General features: G+C 46.7%; 1 protein-coding gene across 1 annotated transcript in view; it reads left to right on the plus strand.

The window, feature by feature from the left end:
• Positions 1-12,846: 12,846 nt before the first annotated feature.
• The window catches only part of msk (importin-7 msk), a 110,216-nt gene continuing 96,868 nt past the window's right edge, over positions 12,847-26,194 (plus strand). The window contains exons 1-5 of the mRNA XM_075690722.1: positions 12,847-13,042; positions 17,392-17,801; positions 18,590-18,836; positions 22,212-22,306; positions 23,755-23,928. Of these exons, the coding sequence (XP_075546837.1) occupies positions 12,959-13,042; positions 17,392-17,801; positions 18,590-18,836; positions 22,212-22,306; positions 23,755-23,928 (1,010 nt within the window). The 5' untranslated portion in view covers positions 12,847-12,958. The remainder of the gene's footprint in view (positions 13,043-17,391; positions 17,802-18,589; positions 18,837-22,211; positions 22,307-23,754; positions 23,929-26,194) is intronic.

Here is a 26,194-nt window from a genome sequence, read left to right on the forward strand (position 1 = left end):
CGCCTACAAGAGCTTGGTGGCTCTCCGACGCCGTAGGCGTTGACACGCCTCGTGCGGGCGTCATGAACCCGGTTGAGGTAGTAGAAGGGGAAGATCTTTCCCCGGAGGAGATGCTCAAGTGGCGACAAACGCACATATACGACGCCGCATATCAAGACTCACTCCGCAAGGACACCATCACTGCCTCGGCCAAGGCTGCTGTATGGAAACAGATGATCTCAAGGAATAACAAAGTGAGGCCTCCCAAGTTACCCGAAGGCTCATACAAGGCCATTTTTCGCATTCGCGGAGGCTTCGACGCCTCCCGCTTCAGCCACTTCCAACTCACCAAGATTCTCTCTACGGCAGCCGGCTTTCCAGCCACTGCGGAGCTGCGCCAAGACATCGTTACCATCAACCCCACCACCAACACAGTTACCCTCAGCACGGAAAGCTGCGATCGCTTGAAGAAATACCTCGCCATCAAGTCGCTCACAGCCGACGGCCAAGAGCACGAAGTCACCTCCTACAGCGTTCCAAACTCCGAGACGTGCAAAGGCATTATCTACATCGACAGAGTATGCCTGGGAGAAGTTATCTATGAAAAAGACATTCTACCCATGCTTCGTGAGTGCAACCCACAAATGCACTTTTTAGAAGCCAGACGAATGGGAAAAACTGCCGATGCAGTCCTCGTGACTTTCTTGGGAACGAAAGTTCCTTTTTGGGTCAAATATGAAATGGCGATGCTCCGGTGCAAGCCTTTTCGACAAAAAATGGAGGCCTGCACACGCTGTTGGAAAGTTGGACATCGACCGGACGTGTGCCCTACGCATACTGAGGATACTTGCCATAAATGCGGAACTGTGAATCCTCCGACTGATCATGTGTGCATTCCTAAGTGTGTACTATGTAGTGGAAGTCATGAGACTGGATCCATTCAGTGTCCACTACGATATAAGCCCAAAATCTCACTCCTCAAGGCTGACAAGACTCCTCCTCAATCCAAGACCAAGTCTTCTCCTTCGCCCAAGAAGCAGGGACCTCTTCCTAAGAAAAAACAAGACGAAGATTGGCCTCTTCTATCCGCTGCTCCATCTAACAACAAATCAAGCTCTCCTCAGGTAAGCTGGGCATCGGTAGCTTCCCACGGCTTACCTAAACCTAAGCAACCTGATGCCCCAATCTATGCCCTCCTACAGCACTATCAGGACGAAAATCGTCTTCTGCGTAAACAAATTCTCGACCTCCAAACCCCTTCTCCATGTACGACTACTACCACTCGATCTCAACCCTCCACTGATGAGCAACCCACTGTAACTCCTCCCCCTGTCAGTGAGAATGGCGATCAATCTCTAACCATGGACACTTCTCCTCCTCCCACTACCATAACCGCCACAAAGCGCAAATCTATTGATGATGGGAGAGATACTTGGGAGGAACACGATAAGCTAAGTCGTAAACTCACCGCACACATTAGAAACTCTAACAATCGCTTTGAGGCCCTTGAAAAACGCATGGATGCCGTAGAAGCCAAGCCTGAGTCCCTCACTACTAACGTTCATAGCCTCAGTGCCCATATAAATGCTAAATTTAACCAGGATGACGCGCGACTTAGCCAGATTGATGAGCGATTCAATCAAATTATCGAAAGACTCGATCGACTGCATGGCCGCATCCCCTAAGCGCTCCAACCTAGTTGTTTGGCAGTGGAATTGTAGGGGCTTTTCTTAAAAGAAGGCCAGTCTGCAACAATACATAGCCAATCTCACGCAACCACCCGCAGTCATTGCTTTACAAGAAACGAATGGTTACGTTAAATTCCATGGATACAACACATTCCAATGCAAAAGATGCGAACGTCCCAATACCGCGATCCTAGCACAAAAACATTTGACTGTTATTTGCTCCCATTTTGAGAATATCGACATTGATCACGACTTCGTAGAAATACTTCCTAAAAAGACCAGGTCAGCTCCTATTTACACCCTTAACGTTTACAGCAGTCCCAGCTCTAAACACCACCGTTTTACTACCGTTTTTGCTCGTGCTAAACAGGAAACTCGAAGAAACCCGCTCCTCATTGTTGGCGATTTTAACTCTCCAAATCAACTATGGGTTCACAGTACTTCCACACCTAAAGGTCGAGCTTTATGGACCCACATTCAGGATCATCAACTCACCCTCCACAATGACTTCGACACACCCACTCGCTTAGGAAATAGTGTCTCCATAGATACATCACCAGATCTTACCCTCACCTCTCGGGTTAACTTCACTAAATGGGAAAACCTTCAAATCAATTTTGGTAGCGATCACTACGTCATACAGATTTCTGTTACCTTCTCTCACAAGCCCTTTCACACTCTGCCTCCCAAACTTACGGATTGGGACAAATTTCGGAAAACTCGCGCAAATAATGCTCCCAATTCCATTCTTGATCTACAGCAATGGATTAGTCAACTCCAAACGGACGTTGACAATCATACTACAACTATGCCACCTGACGCTCCTTTTCAAACAGCTGATGCCAAACTATTACACATGTGGCAAGCGAAGGAATCACTACTAAAGCGGTGGAAAAGACGCCGCCATAACCGCAGGCTTCGCATACGTGTAGCCAGACTTGACGATGACATACAAGCATATGCGACCCAACTAGTTAATCAACAATGGGGCCAAGTATGTGAGAGCATGCATGGTAATCTCAGTAGTAAAAAGACTTGTCAACTGCTGAGACATTTGCTTGATCCCTCGACCTCGTGCGCGCAACACAGTCACTACATCACTCAATTATATACAAACACAAGGATAATATTCCCCATCTTTTTCAGGAGCTTGCACGATTACACCTCCCTCCTACCACAACTCATGAGAATTCAGATTATACAGGCGATGTTAACGAACTTCTCGACGCCCCAATAACGGAGGCAGAAGTGCGACATGCCTTAGCTTCCCTTAACACTACATCTGCTCCCGGTATAGATAATGTAAATAATAAATTACTCCGAAATCTGGACGACAAATCAATCTCTGCCCTCACAGAATACTATAACCATTGCTTCGATAACAGCTCTCTTCCGAGCTCATGGAAAACTGCTAAAGTAATCTTTATTCCCAAACCCAATAAACCATCTGACATAGCTAATCTTAGACCTATTTCCCTCACGTCATGCTTGGGCAAAACGCTCGAACATGTCATGCTTAATCGCGTCAATAAATACGCAGAAGACAATCAGTTATTCCCGCCGGAGATGATTGGCTTTCGCCAGTCGCTTTCTTGCCAGGACGCCATGCTAAGGCTCAAGCATGACCTTCTCACTCCTACGTTTAGTAAGGACACCCAAGCCATCTTAGGACTCGACCTTCGCGGTGCATTCAACAACATAGATCATGGATCTATCTTACGTGAGTTTAATGTTATTAACTGCGGTAGAAAAATGCATGACTACATCCGCGAATTTCTTACCAATCGCACAGCTATCATAAGTCTGAATGATCAAACTTCGCCCCCAATCAGCCTAGGTAGCTTTGGCACTCCTCAGGGATCTGTGCTCTCGCCGTTTCTATTTAACCTAGCTATGAGGTCTATTGCTGGGAAGCTAGCACAAATACCGGATCTCCAATATTCCTTATATGCAGACGACATTACCCTATGGATTAAGGGTGGCTCGGATGGCTACATTCAAGATACCTTACAAGAGGCTGCAGACGCAGTGGCTACGAGAGCCGGGTTCATGAACCTCGAGTGCTCGCCCACCAAATCTGAGCTGTTAATTCTATCCGCAAATAAACGTGTTACGCCGAACATTCAGATTAACATTAACGGGAAGGAAGTTCCCGTAGTAGACAAAATCCGTGTACTTGGCATGCACATTCAATCTAACAGACTCAATACGTATACACTTCAAACGGTTACTGCCAGCGTAGGTCATACCACACGGCTAATAGGAAGGGTGTGCAATAAGCACGGAGGTGTCCGCGAGGCAGAATTGCTAAGACTGGTACAGGCGTTTTCTGTCAGTAAAATCACATTCTCCCTACCCTATCTCCACTTAACTAGGGCCGAGGAAGATAAAGTTAACTCATTGATACGCAGACTCTACAAATTTGCCCTTGGAGTGCCAAGTAGAGCTTCTACTGAGAGACTTTTGGCTACAGGTACCTTGAATACTTTTAGTGAGCTCGCAGAAGCCCACCTGACCGCTCAATACCAGCGCTTATCGAACACCCACACTGGTAGGCACATCCTAAACTCCCTAAGTATTGCCCCAGCACCCATGACCAATGAGAAATTCAATATTCCCCACTCGATACATGAGCACTTTCATATCCCTCCTCTACCTAAGAATATGCACCCTGTTCATCACGAACATAGAAGGCAACAACGAGCTAAAGCCCTGCAAAAAAAAGTTATTTAACTACAAAGACGTGCTCTATGTCGATGCCGCAGAGTATCCGTGTGGACATAAATTCGCCATATCAGTTGTTGACTCCACTGGCAGTATTGCGACGGGAGCATCCATTATAGCCTGTTCCTCGGAGGAGGCAGAGGTGGCGGCGGTGGCACTCGCCGCGACAATGCCCAATTACTCTGTCATAGTAAGTGACTCCAAAACTGCCATACACAACTTTGGAGAGGGTAGGGTTTGCAGGACAGCCCTGGCAATTCTATCTCACAATCCGCCAGCCCAACTTCTGAGTTTAATCTGGACACCTGCTCACGCAGGCCTAATCGGCAATGAAGCGGCCCACCTAAGTGCTCGAGCTTTCACGAACCGAGCACAGGCAGGGGACGGTTCAGACGCCAATAATCTCCCTCCAGCATTCACCTCCAAAGACAGATTACTTACTTACCACGACATTTGCGGGCATTACCGCCTAGGTCGCCTAACCCTCACTCCTTTAATGATTCGGTCGTCACGCATACACGAGGTACTATGGCGTAAACTACAGACTCGCACTTTTCTATCTCCTGCCTTACGTCACAAAATTCACCCGGGAATATACCCTAATTCAGCCTGCAAGTTTTGTCCTGCCAGCAGAGCGGACCTTAACCACATTATGTGGCAATGCAAGAACCACTCCCCTCCTCCTAACCTTTGTAGAGCTTTAAGTAGTAGGGAGCTGTGGGAGGCTGCCATGCTCAGCTACAACCCCGAACTTCAGGAAGCTATACTGAGGTGAGCTGAGGTGGTAGAGGAGGCCTACCGGCCTACCGCGAGTAGGATAACCTCCCTCGCCTTCTTCCCGCACTTCCTTTCCCTTTAAGATGGGATAAATAAAGTTGTCTCTCTCTCTCTCTCTCTCTCTCCTCGCGTCTGTGCTTGCTGCATACCCGAGTTGTAGCCGATGGCTGCCTGCCGGTTTTAAGTTTCGCCAGCCAAGTTTCACGCAGCTCTTTGACCTGCGGCTACATGTGAATAAGGCTGACACCGAGCTCCGTTGCGTACGTCCGGCAGTGCGGCACCGAGCAGTAGCCTACCATGCGGCACGCCTCCAAAGGCAGCCACTACCTACTATAGTACTTTCAGATGCTGTCCAGCAGACACCCAAGGCGGTAAAGCCTCGCCACTTAATCAGAACCGCAGCGCAGGTGGGACTTTAAACTTTCGTTTTCAGCTCGCTTCGGCGCTTCCGAAGCAGCCGACGCGGCCGCTGTGTCCACGTGATCCCTCATGTCACGTCACGCCGACGGTGGCGCCAGTTTTTGCAGTGGTGGAGCACGAGTAATTTCCCCTATGTTGTCGAAATGCGAAGGTTGTGGGTTCGGTTCCCACCTGCTGCAACTTGTTTTTTCATCCACTTTAATTTCCATTAATTTATCGTTTCCTTATTTCATTTATTAACACGAGTAATTCACCTATGTTGTCCAAATGCGACGGTTGTGTGTTCGGTTCCGACCTTCGGCAAGTTGTTTTTTCATCCACTTTAATTTCCATTAATTTATCGTTTCTTTATTTCATTTATTAAGCACGAGTAATTTCCCCTGTGTTGTCCTTGGTGCCAGTGTTTGTTGGCTTCTTATGAAATGACTAATAAAAATTGGGCCCCTTGGTTAATCCGCTTTCTTCTCTCTCTCTCTCACACACACACACACACACGTTTATATATATATATATATATATATGTATATATATATATATATCTGTGTGTGTGTGTGTGTGTGTGTGTGTGTGTGTGTGTGTGTGTGTGTGTGTGTGTGTGTGTGTGTGTGTGTGTGTGTGTGTGTGTGTGTGTGGGTGAGTTGGCTATGGTGTTGGGCTGCTGCGCACGAGGTCGCGGGATGGAATCCCGGGCGAAATGCGAAAACACCCGTGTGCTTAGATTTAGGTGCACGTTAAAGAACCCCAGGTGGTCAAAATTTCCGGAGTCCTCCACTACGGCGTGCGCCTCATAACCAGAAAGTGGTTTTGGCACGTAAAACCCCAAATATTATTATTATTACATGTGGGTGAGTTCCGGAAAGCTGGTCGGGGCCCCAACGCCCCCCTCCCCCTCGGTAGAATGAAACCTTTCCGTCTATGCCACACGGTATACACATATTTATTCTGAGCAAAATAAATAAAAGGTACGTGAGTAGAACTGTTGAAATGCATATATATATATATATTTAAGGAATCGTTTTCAGGAATAGAAGCACGTAGGAAGAACTGGTGAGGCTTATACAGCGCTGACTATATAATGACCACGTCCTCTGCTACAGAGGACTTCCAGATAAGAGAATGCGGGATGGGATTTCTAGTTCATAAGGACGCAGCGGGCAACATTGATGAATTCTACAGCTAAATATGATCAAGATATAGATTGAAGGTAGCGCAAGCCTACGCTCCAACCTCATGTCATGATGTTGAAGAAATAGAACATTTTTATGAAGATGTTGAATTAGTAATGAGAAAGGTGCGAACTAGCATACTGTAGCCATGTGCGACTTCCGATTGCAGAAGTGGGGGAATGAAGGCTGGTGAACAAGCAATCGGCAACTATACGGCATTGATTCTATATGTGAATGGTACAGGAGAGATATGTTGACAGAATTTGCCGAAATGAATAAACTCCGAATAATGAAATACCTTCTTCAGGAAGCGCGGTACGTAATAGGAAATGGACCTGGGAAAGCAATCGAGACACAAGAAAGTAAATATATTTCATATCATTTGCCGATCCTATCGCGGTGAAGAATGTACAAGCGTTGGGTAAGGGTAAATGGCAGTGATCATAGGAGTGAAGCCTAAAGATCGCTCTCAGTCTGAAGAAAGAAAGGGCAAAATTAGTCAAGAAGGAGAAGGCCGACCTAGACGCAGTAAGAGTAAAAGCAGACGAATTCAGGCTGGTGCTCGCAAACAAATATGCAGTTTTAGAACGGGAAGATGAAGATAACATAGAGATAATGCAGGAAACTGTAACTAGGCTGATTTAGGAAGCAAAAAATAGAGAGTTTTAGAATATGGCCCTCAAACGTTTGGCGCCCCATAGAAATACCGTCGAAGCCATTGCGCATGCGCGAGACGCAAACTGCGTTTGGTTTTTGCGTCGGGCGCGCTATTTCGCGCTTTTAGCGAGAGCCCCAAAAGATTTGCGTAAACAAACACTGCGGTATACCCATCGAAGCGACGGCTCTAACCTAGCACGAAACTGGGCTCGATTCGTGGTAACGCGTGAAGTTCACAAGCTAGAAGTGACTGCGGTTATCGCTTTCTCTCAACTAGCGTGTGTTATGAAGATTGATTCATTAGACGCCGCTGATTCCGAATTCGATTGTGATTTCTACAGTGAACTAGAAGTAATATTTTCTAGTGCACTGTAGTGGATTCCATGGCTCGTATAGACCTAACCCGGCTTAGCTTGGCTGGTGAAGACACGTGAAGTTGGTCACTCAAAACTAAGCGTAACCAATTGTTTGTTGCTAATAGAACAACCTCTAAATTGTAATTAAACGTTAAAACACGAAAGTCGAAATTACTGTTCTTATCATAAAATGCCTTATTTTATTTATTTCTGATAGCTTTTATTTGAGACCGTAGTGGCACTGTCAGCGCAAGACGCTATCCGCAAACGCAAGGCCCTATTTTAAAGCTCTTCACTCCTGCGTGCGCAAAGCTCTTATGGAACCCAAACTACTGGGGCCCCTATTCTAAAACTCTCTACTGAAGTGGGAGCATTAAGCCGACCAGTGTACGGTATCCTAAATAACGAAGGACCTAATAAAGAAACGATCAACATAAAGTGTCTAATCTCAATAGATAAGATAGAATTTGCCTAACCGACAAAGCTGATCTGCAAGAAGAAAGTAAGTGATATTCGAAATTATAACTCGGAAAGATTCAGGAACCAGTAATAAATGGTCGCAGCATGAAGTCATATGACAGGGCAAGGTGCATGCAATGAAAGATAAGCAAGGTAATGTCATCAGCATTTTAGATGATGTAGTAAAAACAACAGGATAATTCTATACTGACCTGTACAGCACCCAGAGCAGCCACGCTACCTTCATTGGAAGTACAGGGACGAACAAGTTACAGAGTTGCTATAACAAGCAGTGAAGTTAGAAGGATCTTTCAAGTCGTGACCTGAGGAAAAGAGGCTGGAAAAGATGAAATAACAGTCGATATAATCAAAGATGGATGATATAAAATGCTTGAAAAGCTTGCGGCCCTTGATGCGCAGTGCCTTACAACATCAAGCATACCAAGGAGCGGGAAGAGTACCAACATTATACGAATTCATAAGAATTGGGAGATGTTAAGGAATTGAAGAGGTACAGGCCCATTATAGCCTGCTTCCAGTATTGTATAAGATATTCACCAAGATAATCTCCAATAGAATCAGGGTAACGCTTGACTTCACAACCAAGAGAACAGGCTGACTTTATTCGGGAAGTTACATTCTGCACTGGATCACGTCAATGTCGTGAATCAGGTGATTGAAAAATCTGCAGAGTGCAATTAACCTTTCTATGTGGATTTCATAGATTATGAAAAGGCATTTGATGAAGTAGAGATACCAGCAGTCAAAGTGGCATTACGTAATCAAGGAGTACAGGACGCGTATACATGAATGTTTTTGGAAATATCTACAAAGATTCCACACCTACCTTGGTTCTCCACGAGAAAAGTAGAAAGTTACCTATCAAGAAAGGGGTCAGGCAAGGAGACACAATCTCTCCAACGCTACTCACTGCATGCTTGGAAGTATCCCGGCTAATAGTCTGGTATGGCTAAGGAGTGAGGAACTACAGATGATATGACAGCAATAGTCGGTTTACAGATGAGATTGTCCTGTTCATCATCACCGCGGATTAATTGAAACAAATGATTGGTGACCTTAACCGAGAAAAGTAAGAGTAAGTTTGAAGATTAATATGCAGATAGCAAAGATAATGTTCAATAGCCTGGTAAGGAAACAAGAATTCATGATCGCCAGTCAGCCTGTAGAGTCTGTAAAGCAGTACGTCTATCTAGGTCTATTACTCACAGGGGACCCTGATCATAAGACAGAAATTTACAGAAGAGTAAAAATGGGTTGGAGCACATACGGCAGACATTGTCAGATCCTGACTGGAACCTTACCATTATCATTGAAAAGAAAGGTGTACCATCAGTGCATTTTACCGGTGCTAACAAATGGGGCAGAAACTTGGAGACTGACAAAGAAGCTCGAGAACAAATTAAGAACCACGCAAGGAGCGATGGAACGAAGAATGTTATGCGTAACGTTAAGAGACAGAAAGAGAACAGACGGACGGATCAAAGAGCAAACGGGCATAGCCGATATTCTAAGCAGCGATAAGCAGCGAGTGTCGTCTTTTCCTGTTTGTCTTCACTGTGTCCGTGTCAGTGCGCTGCTTGCTTCACCAGCAAGGTATGATGATTCTAATTGACATTAAGAGAAAAAAATGGAGCTGGACAGACCACGTAATGCGTAGGGCAGATAACCGGTGGACCATTCGAGTTACAGAATGGGTGCCAAGTAAAGGGAAACGCCGCGAGGACGGCAGAAGGCTGGGTGGGGCGATGAAGTTAGGAAATTCGCGGTCGCTAGTTGGAATCGCTTGGAGCAGGACAGGGGTAATTGGGGTAATTGGAAATGAGGAAATTTGCAAGGGATAATTGGAGATCGCTGGCAGAGGCCTTCGTCCTGCAGTGGACATAAACATAGACTGATACGGAAGATGATGATCGCTAGCGCTAACGTATCGGAGTGTGTAGAAAAGTTAAACGCTTCCGCCCTAGAACATCATGTTAGGGAAACCTGAAGGAAATAAACGCGGCGCGCGGGCACTTAGCTTGATTTGATGTTGCCGCGCTTTGTACGCGACTGCGATTGGTTGTCGTGACAAGCCGTGCATTTGGCGCGCAGGCGCAACAGAGCGCAAATGCACGCGCGAAAGCGAACGTTACTTTTTTTACTTTTAAGTGTTTTGTGTGTATTTGTTGTTAAATTCGCGATGAAATAGTCAGAGTAACATATATCTTTATATTGAGTGCCTTTTCTTTAGCACTGAAAGTAATTGCACAAGAAATCAAAATACATCCGACCAAGAAGGAAAATTCACAAAATAATTCACTAATTTCAGTTAACGAATTTGGCCTGTGAGTGCGGAACTGGTATCCATTTAGAATCAATTCCGAGTATGACGCTAGTTTTGATATATTCGTCGTCAAATTGTGCGACGAAATACGATTGGCGTTCCAGTCGTTTATTGTGGTTCAATGCATGAAAAAGGCGTTGTTCAAAAAGCAAGTGCAACGGCAGTGCATTCTTATACCGCAGGTTTGACGCCGCATATCTCGGTAACAATGCATGCCATCCTCTGAATTCGTTCCAAATTAAGTGGGGCGACAAATTGCAGATTGCAATGCGTACCGTAAAGCGACGCGTTTAAATATTAACAGCACTGCGTTAATTGGTGAGTGATGCGCTTCCGATTTATCGTGTAGGTAAGCTACGTCCGCCTCTACGAGCAGCAGTCCAGTTCAAAACAGGGATTAAAATCGTAATTAGAAGAGTGCGTCATTGGGACTCCGAGGCGCCGCGGGTACATACTAATAATAAGCTCTTTCATTTCTACGCGCAGAGAAAAAGGACAAGAGCACCGTCGCCCCAGCAAAGAAGAACAAGGCTCCATTCTGGTTCTGAGTCGCAAGTCCGTGCCGGACTCGGTGAGCGGACGCACGGGCGGGGTGCAGTCGCGTGCGAGGGCCGCGTGCGAACGAGCTGCGAGAGAGGGGGCGATCGGCCGTGCCGTGTCCCCAACTGTCGTGCGCCGAGGCTTTATATATAAAAAAATATATATATATGCAGCTGCCACGCACCTATAGACGGAACCAAGTAATAATGTTGTTTGCCGTCGCTCGGAGATACTCGAACTATCTTTTTTTGCATTCTGCCTAAATACAGAACTAGTCTCAATTAAAAATGAATCAACTTCTCAAATGGTATAACTAGATGAAAAGTATCAATGAAGTGTCAATGAGAAACTTGTAGAGCAACATGGAAGAACTCCCTATACAGCTTTTATTGAAAGGAGTGAAAGGAGCCCCTCGAATACACGCAAAGTATACCACGAGCGGCCAGTCGCGCGGCTGTTGTGTAGACACCTTTGAATGCGTCTATGTACGTATTTTTTTTTAACCTTGGAAATTGCGCCTAATTCGAAATATATTTATCGTCAAATTTCAACGCTCGATCCAAGCACCATCGAAACCGAGCGCGTGCCGCAGCTACCTATAGCTCAGACGGACACGCCCATGTGACGATGTGTACGCGTGTGACGAAGTTTGAGTGATGGCATATGTCGCGGCAAATGCTTGCCGGATAGAAATACAGCCGCGTCTGGCAGCTACGTTCCGTTTCAAACTTCTCCGCTCTCTTTGTCACGGGACGTCGCCGCCCGATAAGACAGCGGGGACGCGTTTCCTGCGCTCATGGCACAATCGGTTTGATATTGCCTGGATTGAACCTAGAAATTTAATTATAAGTTTTTTTGAATTGGTTGTAATTATAAAGATTTAAAAGAAAAGAATAAGGGGGCGGGGGAGTGCATTAAAAAGTGAGTGCATCCAAATTTGTAATTTAAGGAACAGCCCGCAAGGTTCGAATAAAAAAAAAGTTATTTCATTTGTTTTGGTAATTAACCTTCTGATGCTCCCCTTATTAGCGGCAAAGTATGTCTGCTTCACCGCATAACTTATCGCCAGAACGCCACGCTCATAGCGTTTCTATATATATATATATATATAAAAATATGTGTAGTCTAAAAAAAATGGACGCCTTGTACACAGATACAGCCGCACTCCTATCGAGACTGCAGAGCGGACGAAGCTCTGCAATAAGACTGATCGCATTAATAAATAAATGACGGTCATCGCGCTCTTTCTCTTGCACTCGGATTGAGCGCATTCAACGATGAAGCTTTATTACTTATTTTCTTCTTCTTTGCTTTGCAGCATGGCGGCGACAAGGACAGCCTTCACTCTTCTCCATTCGTGCAGAGACGCGTCTTCACCACACTGCTTCGCCCATGACAAACGCCACAAATAAATACTCCTTGCCTGCTTCACCGGTGTACTCCCACGCTCACGGTTTTTACTTGAAGCGAAAAAAAAAAAAGAAAGGAATACTCGCACGTGAACGAGAAAGTATGCATGGATTAAGCCACTTTGAACACGTGCTTCTCATGTAACATCAATCGACTGCATTTTTCGATGCGTTGATAATATTCGTACCAATCGAGTAAGTTATAAGCAATAATGCATTATTGCTATTATTATTGTAAAATAGTCAGTTTTTACGATTGCTTATAATTTTTACGCAACAATAAATTACCAAAGACGAACTCGGGTAATGGCCGCTGCGCGGCGCCGCCGTTCTTTCGCTTGGAGCATGTCTCTTGGGTGCGTCATCGGTGCATGGTTCACGTGAAGCACGTTTTAACCACAGTTTTATCGCACTCTCGTGTCTCACAACTCGTGTAACCATGGACGCCGGCCAGCTTATCGAAATCCTCCGGGCCACCATAGACCCAAACCAGCGAGAGACGGCGGAGAAACAACTCGAGCAGGTGACCACTCGGGGAAAATCGACTCAATGGGCCATGAATGGCGCCATTACCGTGAAAGAAGGGGGGGGGGGGGGGGGGGTTAGCAGCAGCTAAGGAGCCCCGAGCTAGTGTTCGAACGATCCTGCGCGTGACAATCGCCACTTCGGGACCTTTTCAGAAAGAACGGCTCGCCCGACCGTTCAGCTGAGACACTGTTACTTTGCCTCGGGACGAAAAAGCGCGAGTCGAGAGCGAAAGTACTTTGCGGTGATGCCCGACCCGATGCGCGCCTTCTTGTCGCCTCGCCGGTCCCGCTGCTCTACTGCGCTGCGCTGTCGAAGTGTCAGTCCACGCGACGCCTTTGGGCGCACTGCGTCGCATTAGAGCCCAAGGGCGCCGTCCTAAACCAGGGACGGACCCATTACAACGGGCGCCGGCGTGTCATCTGCCATCCTTAGGGTTGGCTGCTACGGAAAAAGGCGTGCGCGAAAGAATGTGTGCGCGCGCGCGGGCGACAGCCGTTTGCCTTATGACAAACCGCTGTCACCGATTCGCGTGATCGTCGCGCCGCTTTGGAGTCCTTTTCCGAACTCGTGGAGGGATTCTGGTGGGCGATTGGCATTTCGAGAGGCGGTCGCCCCGCTTTCCGACACGCCGACGCTGCGTGCCAGCGTGCTGCTGCGCACGTCTCTACAGTGGCTACTCGGCGTGCCTTCGAGCGGTGCTTTTGACTCCCCTTCGAAGCCGGCCCCGCTTTCCGAATCACGCCGACGGGGCATGAGGGGAGGCCCTCCCACCGCACGCGTAGACGTCCGGACCATAGCGTGTGTCGCGTTCGGCCTCGGTGGCACGTGGCGGGTTTTCGGCCCTCGCGGTCGCGTTGCAGATATGCGGATTCGGTTGCCGTCGCTAGGGCTTCCTGTGCCGATTTGGACTTGAAGCGCTCCGTGGCGTACCGGTTGTGACAGCCGCGAAGGACTGTGGCATCAAGAGCTGCTGCTTCGCACGAAACAGCACGCTGTCTCGAGTGGAGCATGTTACGTTGTGCGGCTGATTTTGTTTGGTTTCGTTCAGTCCCTCACAATCGTACCAACCGGCTGGTTGCAGGAATATAAAGCACTCCGGGGAAGATCGTACACAGACCAGAAACCAGTGTTTGTCTGTCAGTATTGATCATAGGGCACCCTGTCATTATTACATGGCCATAATCAGACATGCGCCTGTTTGGTCTAGCAAATTTAGTGTTCATGTAGAAGCATTCACTGATTAACAGCGGGACCAACACTTCTCTCGTAGTTAGCGCAGTGCTCGTATTTCTTTCAGTGCATCATAATCCATTCGACCTACAGACTTTCTGAGTACAGTTGATCATTACTATGAGTATTGTTTACTTGCAACATGGTTGCATTATAAATGCGTTACGTTGCCCCCACAAGTCTTTGCATTAATTCCTTTTCGAGCCCAAAAATTTAGGTTTAGTTATTGATGCTGTGTGTAATGACGGTAAATTTGCCAAGTGTTTGTTTGTCAACCTTTTGTTATAGGAGCCGTTGGTTGCTTTAAGTATCGGACATCTTTTTGTGAACATTAAGAGCACATTTGCAGAGGCATTTAATAAAAAAGCATTTTGTAGTCTGGTAAAGTCTTGCTGTCTGACTGTACTGCACCATTTCTCTTAAAGCTTTTATGACAGCCAAGTGCTGCTTTTTCGGGCTAGTGACATTTGGCGGCAGCTTTGGCAGGAGCCTTTGCATTCCTAAGGTGTTAGCTACATTTATTTTAGCTGAAACAAACATTGCCTTGATGAAGAAAAGAGGGGGATGCATGAAGTGAGGGTGCTCCAGCCTACACGCTGCAGCAGCTCAGTGGCTATGGCCATTAAGCTGCTGAAGTTGTCGTGGGTTCAATCATGGCCTTGGTGGCAGCATTTTGATGTGAAATGCTGCTTTACCTAGGTGTATGGCTTAGCTTTAGGTGCACATTAAAGAACACTAGGTTGTCAAAACTAATCCACTATGGTGTGCCTCATAATCAGATTGTGGTTTTGTTACGTAAAACCCCAGAATTTAACTTCAATGTTTTTGGGCTACCTCCTGCTGCTTTGCAATGGGAAGAGGGAGACAGGATGATGGTGACAGATAGCAGTGATGATCATGATCACTGCCTCGAGCCTAGTCTGGCATTGTGCAAGAGTTTCTCAACATCAGCCTGCTCATAAACATCTCAGTGATGGGCTGTGATCTTATAGTAGGGAGATATCACAGCCAATAACTAAATTTCTCAAACAAAATAGTGTGCGAGTTGAAGAAAAAATAAAAAAAAGTGCAGATCCTGCGCACGTGGGAGTCTATGTAATATGAAGCATTTTGCTGGTACCTGGCTATCCAGCATTGTTTAGGGTTCTGCAAAATGATGCCAGGTGGGCCACCGTGTTCCTGTAAATTGAGTAGTTGTGTGTGTGATCACAGCAGCATGATGGCAACCACATCGTAAACAATATGACTGCAATTGCATGTTTTCTACGCCGCCCGTTTGGCGAGAGCCAATGACATGGCGATAGTTGGGTTCTGCGTAGGTAGCGGACGAGCGTAAGCGAGAGAAACAAGGATTGTGACATCAGTGGCTACGTGTTACAATCATACGTACGCATGGCTATTTCATGTGGTGTATGTTAAAACAATGATGGAATGTGTACTTCAGTGAAAAAATGTTAAAACTAGATCAACTCGGACGGTTATGAAGTCTGTACAATGTCCCACAGTTTCTACATAGTGCAAGCTACCACAAGGAAAGTACTACATAAAGTGGGCCTCTCCTGGAGGTAGTGCAGTCTAATGCAGCACCTCAAAGTGCAAGCTGTCACAAGGAAAGAAGACAAAAAAGTAGGCACATGGTGCATGCGCCGATTGTTTCGAAGAGCTGGCCCCCTTTGGAATGAGATAATTGTGTGTGTGATCGTGGCCTAGTGGCTAGAGCACCGGGCTGCTGCGGTCCACGGCAGAGGTTTGATTCCACCATTGGTCACACATTTTCTTTTCATGAAAGCGAGGCAAGACAGGAACCTGCCTACCGATTGCAAAGTGCCAAGAATGAGGCAAAGAACGTTCCACATTAAGATAAACATGACAAGGAAGGAAAATGGTTGCCAGTCTGGTTAGGAAAGAAACGGTAGACTGGGAGAAACTGAAAGAAAACGGACAAAATGCATGTTTTAACTACGACAGGTGCGAGGCCATGTGTAAAAGGAGGAGCAAGTGTTTCCTAGTAAAGGCTTATGGCAATGAAGTTGATAAAAAGCTTAAAATAAATGCCGTTGAAAGGGCTGAAAACGAAGAAACCTGTGCAGCAGTGTTTTCTAATGTGAGGCAAAAGACGAGAAGCTGTGTTAGCATTTGAATGAATTGCTTCTAACATTGTTGAATTGGCTCTTTGACGAGCACAAGGAAAGATATGGGAAGTCACGTAGGTCACTTCCTTTCAGCTCTTGTGCATGTGGAACGTTGTAAAAGGTCCGTTCACTGTACTTAGGCACTACTAAGACACCCACTTGACGCATTGACAATCATGCCTTCAAAATGGGATGTCTCTGTGCACTGCATGTGTACAGAAAGATAGTGAGATTCCTTTCAAATGTTGAGTGCACAAAGCCGCTATGGGAAATATGCTAGACAACCACAACAACAAAAAAGGTGTGGTGCACATGATGCGAGTTCAATGTAGTGTGTCGGCTTGGTAGATACCAGAATATTAAGAATACGGAGGTGAGGAGCCTGTGCAGTGGGTAGGGTAGCCCACCTCCTTGCTCCGTTGCCTCGCAACATTTCATTTGATTCTGTCTCTATCACGAAGACCTTACCCGCGACAAGGACCTTGGACAGTACTTTGCCAATATTGTACTCCATTTCATGCATAGCAAGCAACACTGTGAAGGCTAGAGATTCCTTTTTTTCTGGTTGCATTTGCTACCAAGAAATAGTGCATCACATGTGAAAGAGACCTATAGGTAGACATACATCACGTAATTCGATGTAACATTGTCTCATACTTTTATGTCGCAAAGTAAGACATAATTATTACACAATGTGTCCCAGACCTGAAACCCTTTGTTACCAAACAAACAGCATAGCATGTTTTTTGTGTTGCGTAGCCACGGCCCATTGCTTCTGCTCGTGACCAAACCATAGTATGTCGCACACTGGCAGCACAATTAGTTGATTTGTGTCTGCTTCTGAGACTGCACCTAAGTAGGCCCCGTGATCATTCTGTAGGCAAGCTGAATTGCAGGAACAAGGTATGGATTTTTAATTGTTCTTTACTTTATGCTACAAGAGCCTGCCTGACAAACACTGGCATGCCCGTCACCACTGCAGGTACACAAGATCATCGGCTTTGCGCCGTCTCTGCTGCAAGTTGTGATGACTGGTAGCTTGGACATGCCCGTGCGTCAGGCAGGCGCCATCTACCTCAAGAACCTGGTGGTCCAGTTCTGGCAGGAGAAAGAGCCGCCACCACAGACGCAGCCGCAGCCCCAGCCGCTGCCCTTTCACATTCACGAGCAGGATCGAGCCATGGTGCGCGACGCGCTCGTCGACGCCATGGTGCATGCGCCTGAGCTCATCCGCGTGCAGCTCTCGTCCTGCCTCGGCTGCGTGCTCAAGCACGACTTTCCGGGACGATGGACGGGTGTCGTGGACAAGGTCTCCATCTACCTCCAGTCTCCCGAGAGTGCCGGCTGGGCAGGCGCTCTATTGGCCCTGTACACATTGGTCAAGAACTATGAGTGAGTGGTGATGTATGGCATGCTCCTTGAAGCACGTGAGTGCCATGTCTTTGTGAAGGTAGAGCGAATGCTGTAGGTAGCACTTGTGACATTATCTCTCTAGCCAACAGTCCCAGCGGTACGTGCATGGTTTTTCGTGTATTGTAAAAGATTTACTTTGGAGATCACTATTTCCCATTTTCAGTGCTACCCACCGCCGTAGTTGCTTAGTGGCTATGGTGTTGCGCTGCTAAGCACGGGGTCATGGGATCGAATTTCGTTCCATGGTGGTCGCGTTTTGATGGGGGCGAAATGCGAAAACACCCGTGTACTTAGATTTAGGTGCACGCTAAAGAACCCCAGGCGGTCCAAATTATTTTGGAGCCCCCCACTACGGCGTGCCTCATAATCGGATCATGTTTTTGGCCGGTAAAATCCCACAATTTCTGCCTTTTTTAATTTTCAGTGCTGCTTAGGACTCCCAAATACTAACTGGGGGCACTAATAGAACACTGAAATTTGAAATATATACGAAGTGGGAGGGTGAACTTAGTGCAGCATGAAATTGAATGTGACACCCTACAAATCATTTGTAAGACCAATCGTTTGTGACCTGTAGGAGACATGCAAAGTTATTTATGTGTAGAGTTATTAGGCAGCTAGTGGCACAGATGGCTAAGCTGAGGGAGTTGTTGCTGACCTATTTGTCTCTGACTGATCCAGCTTGTCCTGTGCTGTAGCTCATGGCCAGAGGTGGTGTGTAATTTCAAAAGGTGCCTCACGAGTCATGCACCTCTGTGTGCGTGCAGGTACAAAAAGCCTGAGGAGCGGGAGCCTTTGCACGAGGCAATGCAGCTGCTGTTACCGTTGCTGCAGCAGCGCCTGGCACAGCTGCTGGCCGACCAGTCGGAGGCCTCTGTGCTCCTGCAGAAGCAGATCCTCAAGATCTATTTTGCGCTCGTCCAGTACCACTTCCCCTTGGGACTCATCTCACGTGAAGTGTGCACGCAGTGGATGGAGCTTCTGCGAATCGTCCTCGATCGACCGGTGCCCGACGTGAGGAACTTTCATTGCCTACGTCCCGTGGGGTCGGCGCGTCATTGTTTGTCTCGCCCAGTAGGCTCAGCAGAGAGCCATAGCCATGTCTCCGCTTGTCAGCACTCTGCTAGCTGGTGATGAAGACAGAAATCTTGCGCCTGAAAAAGAAGCCCATGCAACCACGCCATAATTTGTTCGCAGCCGTCCCTTCTACAGTCTCAGTGGGATAAGACTGGCTGTGGTTGGGAGGCCATGTTTAGATGCTGTGGTGGGTGTTGGCACTGTGTCGCATTCTATAGGGATTGCTGCCTGGTCGAAGGACAGTTGTGGGATGCATTCGTTGCCGAGGTGACAACGCATGATGTACATTGAAATACTTTGCACCTCTTATTGTGTCGCACCATTTCATCATGCTGACTCACAGTGCACACGATCTGTATGAATTTTTTGCATTTTTTTCTATTTTTGTTTCTTTTATACATGCAGAATGGCAAGTTGATCTTTTGTCTGCGGAAGTAAGGTCAGGACGTGCATAAGTTACTGTGGAGTCCGCTAGTGCCTTCATTAGAGATATGTAATTACGTTAACTTCCCAAATGATAGATCCTTTAATCACAGCTGAGTGGCAATCCTGTTCCTAAAACATGTAAATCACGACACTTGATAAACCAGCTGAAAGGTAGTGATTAAGTGCACATCTTCTAAATAATGCAATTGTTAGGAGTCTCCAAATGGAAAAAGCCTTTCAAGAACATAAAGGGGGGAGCGGGGATCTGAGGTGGTTATTTTTTGTAGTAGAGCAATGAAATTTGTCATGCTTATTGGGAAGTGTACTGAATTACTAATTACAAAGTTCCATTAAGATAAATCAAGTAGTTTTGACATTATTCATTTTTATCTGCATCATTGTTGTACCAAACTTGCAGAAAGCTTGCCGTGACAAAAAAACATGGTAGAAACCCACAGTTGCTCTTACATTTTAGCCATAGGAATGGTTCGTGCAGTGACATTCTTCAAATAGTTTTATCGCCCTGATTTTTTTTTACACAGAACATTATATCTGTGTTTGTATAATGCAGTTATTGTCGTCATATAAAATTAGCTAAAGAGTAAAAAGTCAGATAGTAATTAAAAAAGATAGGAATGTCACTGTGTAGACAATTTACTAAGGAATACAATGCAACAAACTTAATAAAAATCCATCAAGCCATAGTCGTGCTAAGCTTTCTGCAAGCAGGACAGTCGGGTCCTGCACTTCTGAGAAAACTGGCACTAAAGTTGCACAGCCACAACATGTCCATCAATGTGCCCTTGGGCTGCAATAGTGTCTTTGCTTGTAGGGGTTTTCTTATGTGCTTGCTCTTTCATTTCTTCATTTTGTGCTTTTATTTTTCTTGCATAGCTCTTATATTCACCTCAAAAGCCCTTACTTCAGACTTTCTTTTTGATGACCAATGTGAATCAATAGGACCACAAGCAGCACAGACAAGCACCAATTTTACTGCTAGGCCCAATTTCGTCTCATGCTGCACTGACAAAAGTGTTTTGAAGACAGTTTAGGCAGAGTGCCGGCCCTATTAGTGAATTTATTGCACCAGCCTGTGTTAATGTGAACTAATCCTCTTTTGGGGCTGATTCTTCCTCTGTCCGCTGCGCGAACCCGAATTTGCGCTCCGTCGTCGACACCACGCAAAGTGCATCGCAGACGCTGCACGCTTGCTCCTCGGCTGCTTCCAAGGACACAAAACAAGGTTCCAGGTGCACCTGCACGGTGCGCTTCTGCTTAGGCAAAAGTTCGTCGTCGTCCCGAACAGCTAGCACCGCATTGTCACTCAATATCGCAAAAAGGGAACTTCTCCCCAGTCGGAGCTGCACCTATACACTGTGACTAGTTGACGGCGCCAGGTCTTCAGATTTAGTGCCGGGCATTGATTCCAAGCACTGGTTGGCTTTCGGCAACACATCGGCATGACTTGATAGCGACGCATTCCTCGGTTCATCTGATTCAGTTGCCGCTAACCACTTCTTTTTTGGAAGAGGAGGCTTGCGTTTACGCTTCCCGTATGCATACTTCGTCCCTTACATCTCGCTCACGTGACGCTCCATCGCCTGCACGCCTACAAGGCATCGCGTAACAGAAGAGTTGACCAAAATGCGGGATGTAAATCAGCAGTGAATTCACAAACTACCGAGTTTTCTCAAAGCGTTTATTGAGAGCTTCGTGTGGGGGAGCGTATTGTCTTCTTTCGAGACGTTGGTCCTACAGTATTTGTTGACTTGTGGTTAATAACTTGTGGGTCGCTCATCGGTCTGTCGGGGGCTGAAGAACGGTGTGGTCTGCCACTCGGCTAGTGAGACCTCGAGCTGCGCAGTCCGCCTCTTCGTTGCCCCGCAGGCCTTCGTGCCCGGGGCACCAGACGATACCATGGGTCCATTCTCGTGAGCGGCCCAGGATTCAAATGGCTTGTACAGGGAGTGTTCCATTCATGTATAAACGACACGCCGCTTGTGAGTTCGTAAGGCAAGGTACTGGCGGCACCTGCAAACGAACACATACCCACACTTGCCTCGTCTACACGCAATCTCCCCAGACAGATATACGTCCTGGACATGTCCCTGGTGTAGCAACCACACAGTGACACTCACGCACATAACACACGAATGCACCGACCGTACAGGTGACACAATTTCACCACGAGTCCCAGCACACACACTCACTACGTGGTCTTGGGAGGCGAGACTCTCCGAACTGGGCCTGGGAAGCCAACTGGCGACCCTTGGCCAGGCCCGGCGAGCCGCGATCACCAGTGGAGCCCTGTCAGAGGGAACCACCCAGGAATAAACAGCGCAACGATTTCTGAAATAATAAAGTTCCATCCTCCTCCTCTCGAAGCGTGCGCAGAGCAGACGACCAGAGAAATGTCGTGCCTTTCAGCAGCCACTCGCAGGGTGTGCTGAGTACCACGTGACTGCAGCTACCAATCGGCGCCTAGCTGTGGCTTCGTGGAGGCCGTCGTATTTTTCACGTTTATGCGTTGATTTTTATCATAGACACGTGGTTCCATTGGGAGAAGTCCTGCGGTGAAACAAGCTTTCCAGTGGTGCAAAACTTTTTGCATGGGGCGGTGAAGGTGTGGAGGTATTGTGCTCGGAAATCATCCATTTTCGTGCAGCTTTCGGCCAGATTTTTGCTACCCACGGTCTGGAAAACATATTTTAGGCACACTTAGAGACCGTTTTCGGTGGAAATATTTTTAGATGTGATAGAAAAGATCATTCAGAATCTGAATCTGCTTTTTTCTAAAATTCGATTTTTCATGAGAATTTTACTATTTGATCCCCGCGTTCCCCCTTAATGCATGGGTGCTGATTAACATAATTATCTCGTTTGCAGGTGGCAAACCAGGTGGACGAAGATGAACGACCTGAGCTACCCTGGTGGAAGTGCAAAAAGTGGGCCTTCCACATTGTCACACGCGTCTTTGAAAGGTGAGTACTTTGTGTAGCCATGCCTTGTCACCTGCTGTGGCAGATTAGTGGCTATGGTGCTGCCCTACTGAACATCAGTAGGTTACGTGAACATCAGTAGGCTCCAGTATAATCTTGTTGATACAATCCCGTTAAGTACAGCTTCCCAACACTCATGATCGACAACACAAAAAAAATGACCCAATTCGGTTACGCTTCTTTTTGACCAATTCAGATGTTGCTGGAACATATATTACGGCACCAATATACAAAATATTGCCAAACTGCGATCATCACATGGCAGATTTTCCGGCCGCTAGAGCCCCTGTAAACAAGAAAAGACGAGAGGCCTGCGCGATTTGAGAGCTGTAGCTGCCCATGCAACTGTCCCCCTCCCCCCCCCACGGTGCATGCTCAGTTTAGCATTCCAGCGCCAGCAAGTTGTATTGCCAGCAAGTTCCGTGGTGGATCATCACATGCCGCACTCCTTGCTATCGCTGATAGCCCTACGGCGATAAGTGCCTTCACCTGTATGCTTCACAGCATGCGGGGCATAGTGCCGTCGAAAGTGCACCGTAAGCTTTTAATAGGTGGCAACACAAACATGTCTTGGTTCCCTGCTGCAGGCTGCGCGAAGCTAGTGTCATGTTTCATGTCAAGTGAGTGTCAACACAACACTGAGGCTTTGTGCACGGGCTGAGAGTATGTCCGGAGAGTTGAGGTTGACTTTCCAGCTGTTGCGAGAGAATCTCACTTGTGACAAAGTTCGGGCCTCATACCAATGAGTTTGCTGTCATTAGATAAAAATAGCTCATATTCAAAAATATTTGCTTGTGTATGCATCTCCTCATTATTCATATTTGAGAATGTTCAAATCAATTTGCAATGGTTTTTACCATTATTTTCAAAAATATTTCATTCGCCATGCATTTTACTAACCGCTTCCTTCTGTTTTCTTTTTAAATAAAATAAACATTGCTCCTAACTATTTGAACTGGATTCAGTTGTTTTTTATTTTCAACATGCTTTTGACATGCTAACAGACAAGTTACATGGTGTCAGATTGTCTTGACGTGAAACAAAGTTCTGTGTCACTCAGAAAATTTTACAAAGGCATGGAGGGAGAACCTGGAAAACTTCGGGAATTTGGACGTCCTCTTGGTAGACACTCTGAGGAAGGGTCAGATTATATATTTTTCTAAGCTTTTTTTCTTTGATGCTTCTACTAAAGTTTACTTACATTATAAAGGTAGGCTTTCAGCTGGGAGTTTTCAAAATCTTTATATATTAATAAAGGGAAAATAAAGGGAAAATTTTTATGTATTAAAAAGTTATTTAAATTAGATCTACATTGTGTAGGCCTGCGTAGTGAAAATCTGTCCCATGCTACAGTCATTTTCATTGTTCTTAACGGAAACGTTACCTTAGGATAAATATGCAAATGGCCTTCCCGTAAACGATGTGCGCAGGTATGGCAGCCCTGGATCTGTGAGCAAGGAGTACGGAGAATTCGCCGACTTTTTCCTCAAGGCGTACACCGACGGAATCCTCCAGGTGGTGCTCCGTTTGCTCGACCAGCACCGGCAGAAGGTCTACGTCTCGCCTAGGGTTCTCCAACATGCGCTCAATTACCTGCGACATGCGTGAGTGTTTGCTTGCACCCCCCCCCTCCCCCTTCCTCCATTAGGTTCGTTCGATTCAGGAAAAGGTGCAGGGGGTGCCGGGCTGCACCCACTCGCTGCAAGGTTCAAAGGTGCAGTGCACCGCGGCAGCACCTCACCTTGCACCCCTTTCAATCGAGCACGGGGGTGCAGGGTGCACTGCTGCACCTCGGGGAATCGAGGGTCTAGGTGCAGTGCACCGTGAATAGGTGCAGAAGGTGCAGAGAAACTTGGCTGAATCGAATAGACCTATTGATTGGATGCTCCGCTCTAGCAGTGTGGTTGACAGTTCCCATCGTTGAGTCGCTGCCACAGCCATAATCGTGCCTTGTCGATTGAATGTGTGACGTTGTTCTACAGTGACCACATTGTCCACTGCCAGAGGCGACTCTGTGCCATTTAGCACTCGGCCGTAAGAAAGCAGTGGCACAGCAAAGCTGTACAGAGGCCGCTGCAGAGCGAAGGACCTGCACTTTTTACCGGACAGGGCCCTTGGCTCACAATGCCATGCATGCTGCCTACAAATTGCGTTCGCTTGCAGACGAGTCATGTTTGGAACAAGAGTTCAGGGAATGTATTTGTTTAGTGAACAAATATGCTGCAGTCGAACCCACATATAACAATATTCAAGTGCCACGAAAATTACATTGTTGTAACTGATAATTGTCGTAACGAAGTTACATGAAAAAAAGCAAGAGGGGGGGATGGCAGTGCTGATGTGAGAAAACTATAATGGTGGGGAGGCCAGTGACCTTGCCCACCACCTTCCTCATTCCGGCTGCTGATTGTGTTCCCTCGTTTAACTGCTTCCTGGGCACTCCGATCACATGTAACAAGCTGCGGCTGTCGGCGTTAAAGGGACACTAAAGTGAAAAATGATTTCTTCTGCATCAGTAAATTACCGTTCTACAACACCAAAAACACCACTCTTACAGCGATAAGATGTTTGGTAAGCCAGAAAAAGCGCAAGAACGAAATACGGGTGGGTGGCGATGCCTACTTAAGGGGGGAGGCTACCCTGGAGATCGAACTTTTTTTATTCTTTAGGATATTCGGATGAAACTTTCAGGGTACGTTCACACCACCGAACTATGGGGAACTGCAAAGTTTCACGAAGATGTGTTTATTAGTTCCAGAGTTATTGAGGTCTAGCTAGGTGGTTCATGTATATGCCCGAGGAAGAGCCCGGAGAAATGCCAGGGCATCGTAGGAAGCTGAAATTCACTGTGTTGACCCCTTGATAGATATTACATGGGGCTAAAGAGCCATTTTCTTTAATTTCCCCTCCAAAACATTTTAAGACAACTTTGAATTTGATGTAGCCAGTAATGACCACATTCATCAAAAATTAATTGCTTATTATAAAATAACTGCACCAGCTTTCAAAGAAAGAAGCCTGTTTCCCCCTGGCAAAGTCATTCAAGAACAAAATAAAAACAAACGGCGTACAAATCTGAAGAGCGGTTCTTGAGATATCGTCTTCCCCAGCACCACTACTAGCGAAAAAATCCATTCCGAGAAAACAAGCGTTAAAGTTGAACACATGTGTTTTTTTATTAGAAAGCTCCTGCGGAGCTCTTAATTAACTCTTGCCGCTCCAGGCACACTCAATGTGTCAGATTTTCGACTGGCGACAGCCGACAGCACAGTTCCGCCGCTGAAAAGCGTCTACGGAGTCTGCACTCGCTGCGGAGGATCGGAAGTTCGATGCTCGTAGAAGACGCATATCGCGCTCCCGCGGACCGAACATCTGCACTGTCTTGGGTTTTGCCGGCATCGCGTGCAGCAAAGAACTAGCGAAAAAAAAAATAAGCTGAGAAAATAATCTTAAAGATAGCGCAAAGCAATGAGCAGCTCGCAAGCTCATGTTGAGGCAAACGGAGCAAGGGGCAACAACGACGCGAGTGCGGCGGGCACGGCATCAGAAGGAGCAGCCGCAGCCGCCTGCACAGCAGCCAATGGCAGGCGCGCTTTAACCCGCAGTTTTTGAACATGCTGCTCTGGCCAATCAGCGCTCTAGATCGCATCGCAGGAAAACGCCGATAGCGCCTCAACCGTGCCGACGATGCCATTTTGCAAGGCGGCAAAACAGAGACAAAGAATTAGCGGTCAAAACGACATCAAGATGGCACGGACAAGCCGCATGGGCCGGGAATGGCGCGCGCGTGAAGTTTGACTTCATTTCGGCACTTGCATGTGTTTTGCGGGCCGCGGTGACCTCAAAAGTAGCGTTTTCTTTTTTTTTACT

Source organism: Dermacentor variabilis, chromosome 4 (assembly GCF_050947875.1).
Source record: "Dermacentor variabilis isolate Ectoservices chromosome 4, ASM5094787v1, whole genome shotgun sequence".
Lineage (NCBI taxonomy): Eukaryota > Metazoa > Arthropoda > Arachnida > Ixodida > Ixodidae > Dermacentor > Dermacentor variabilis.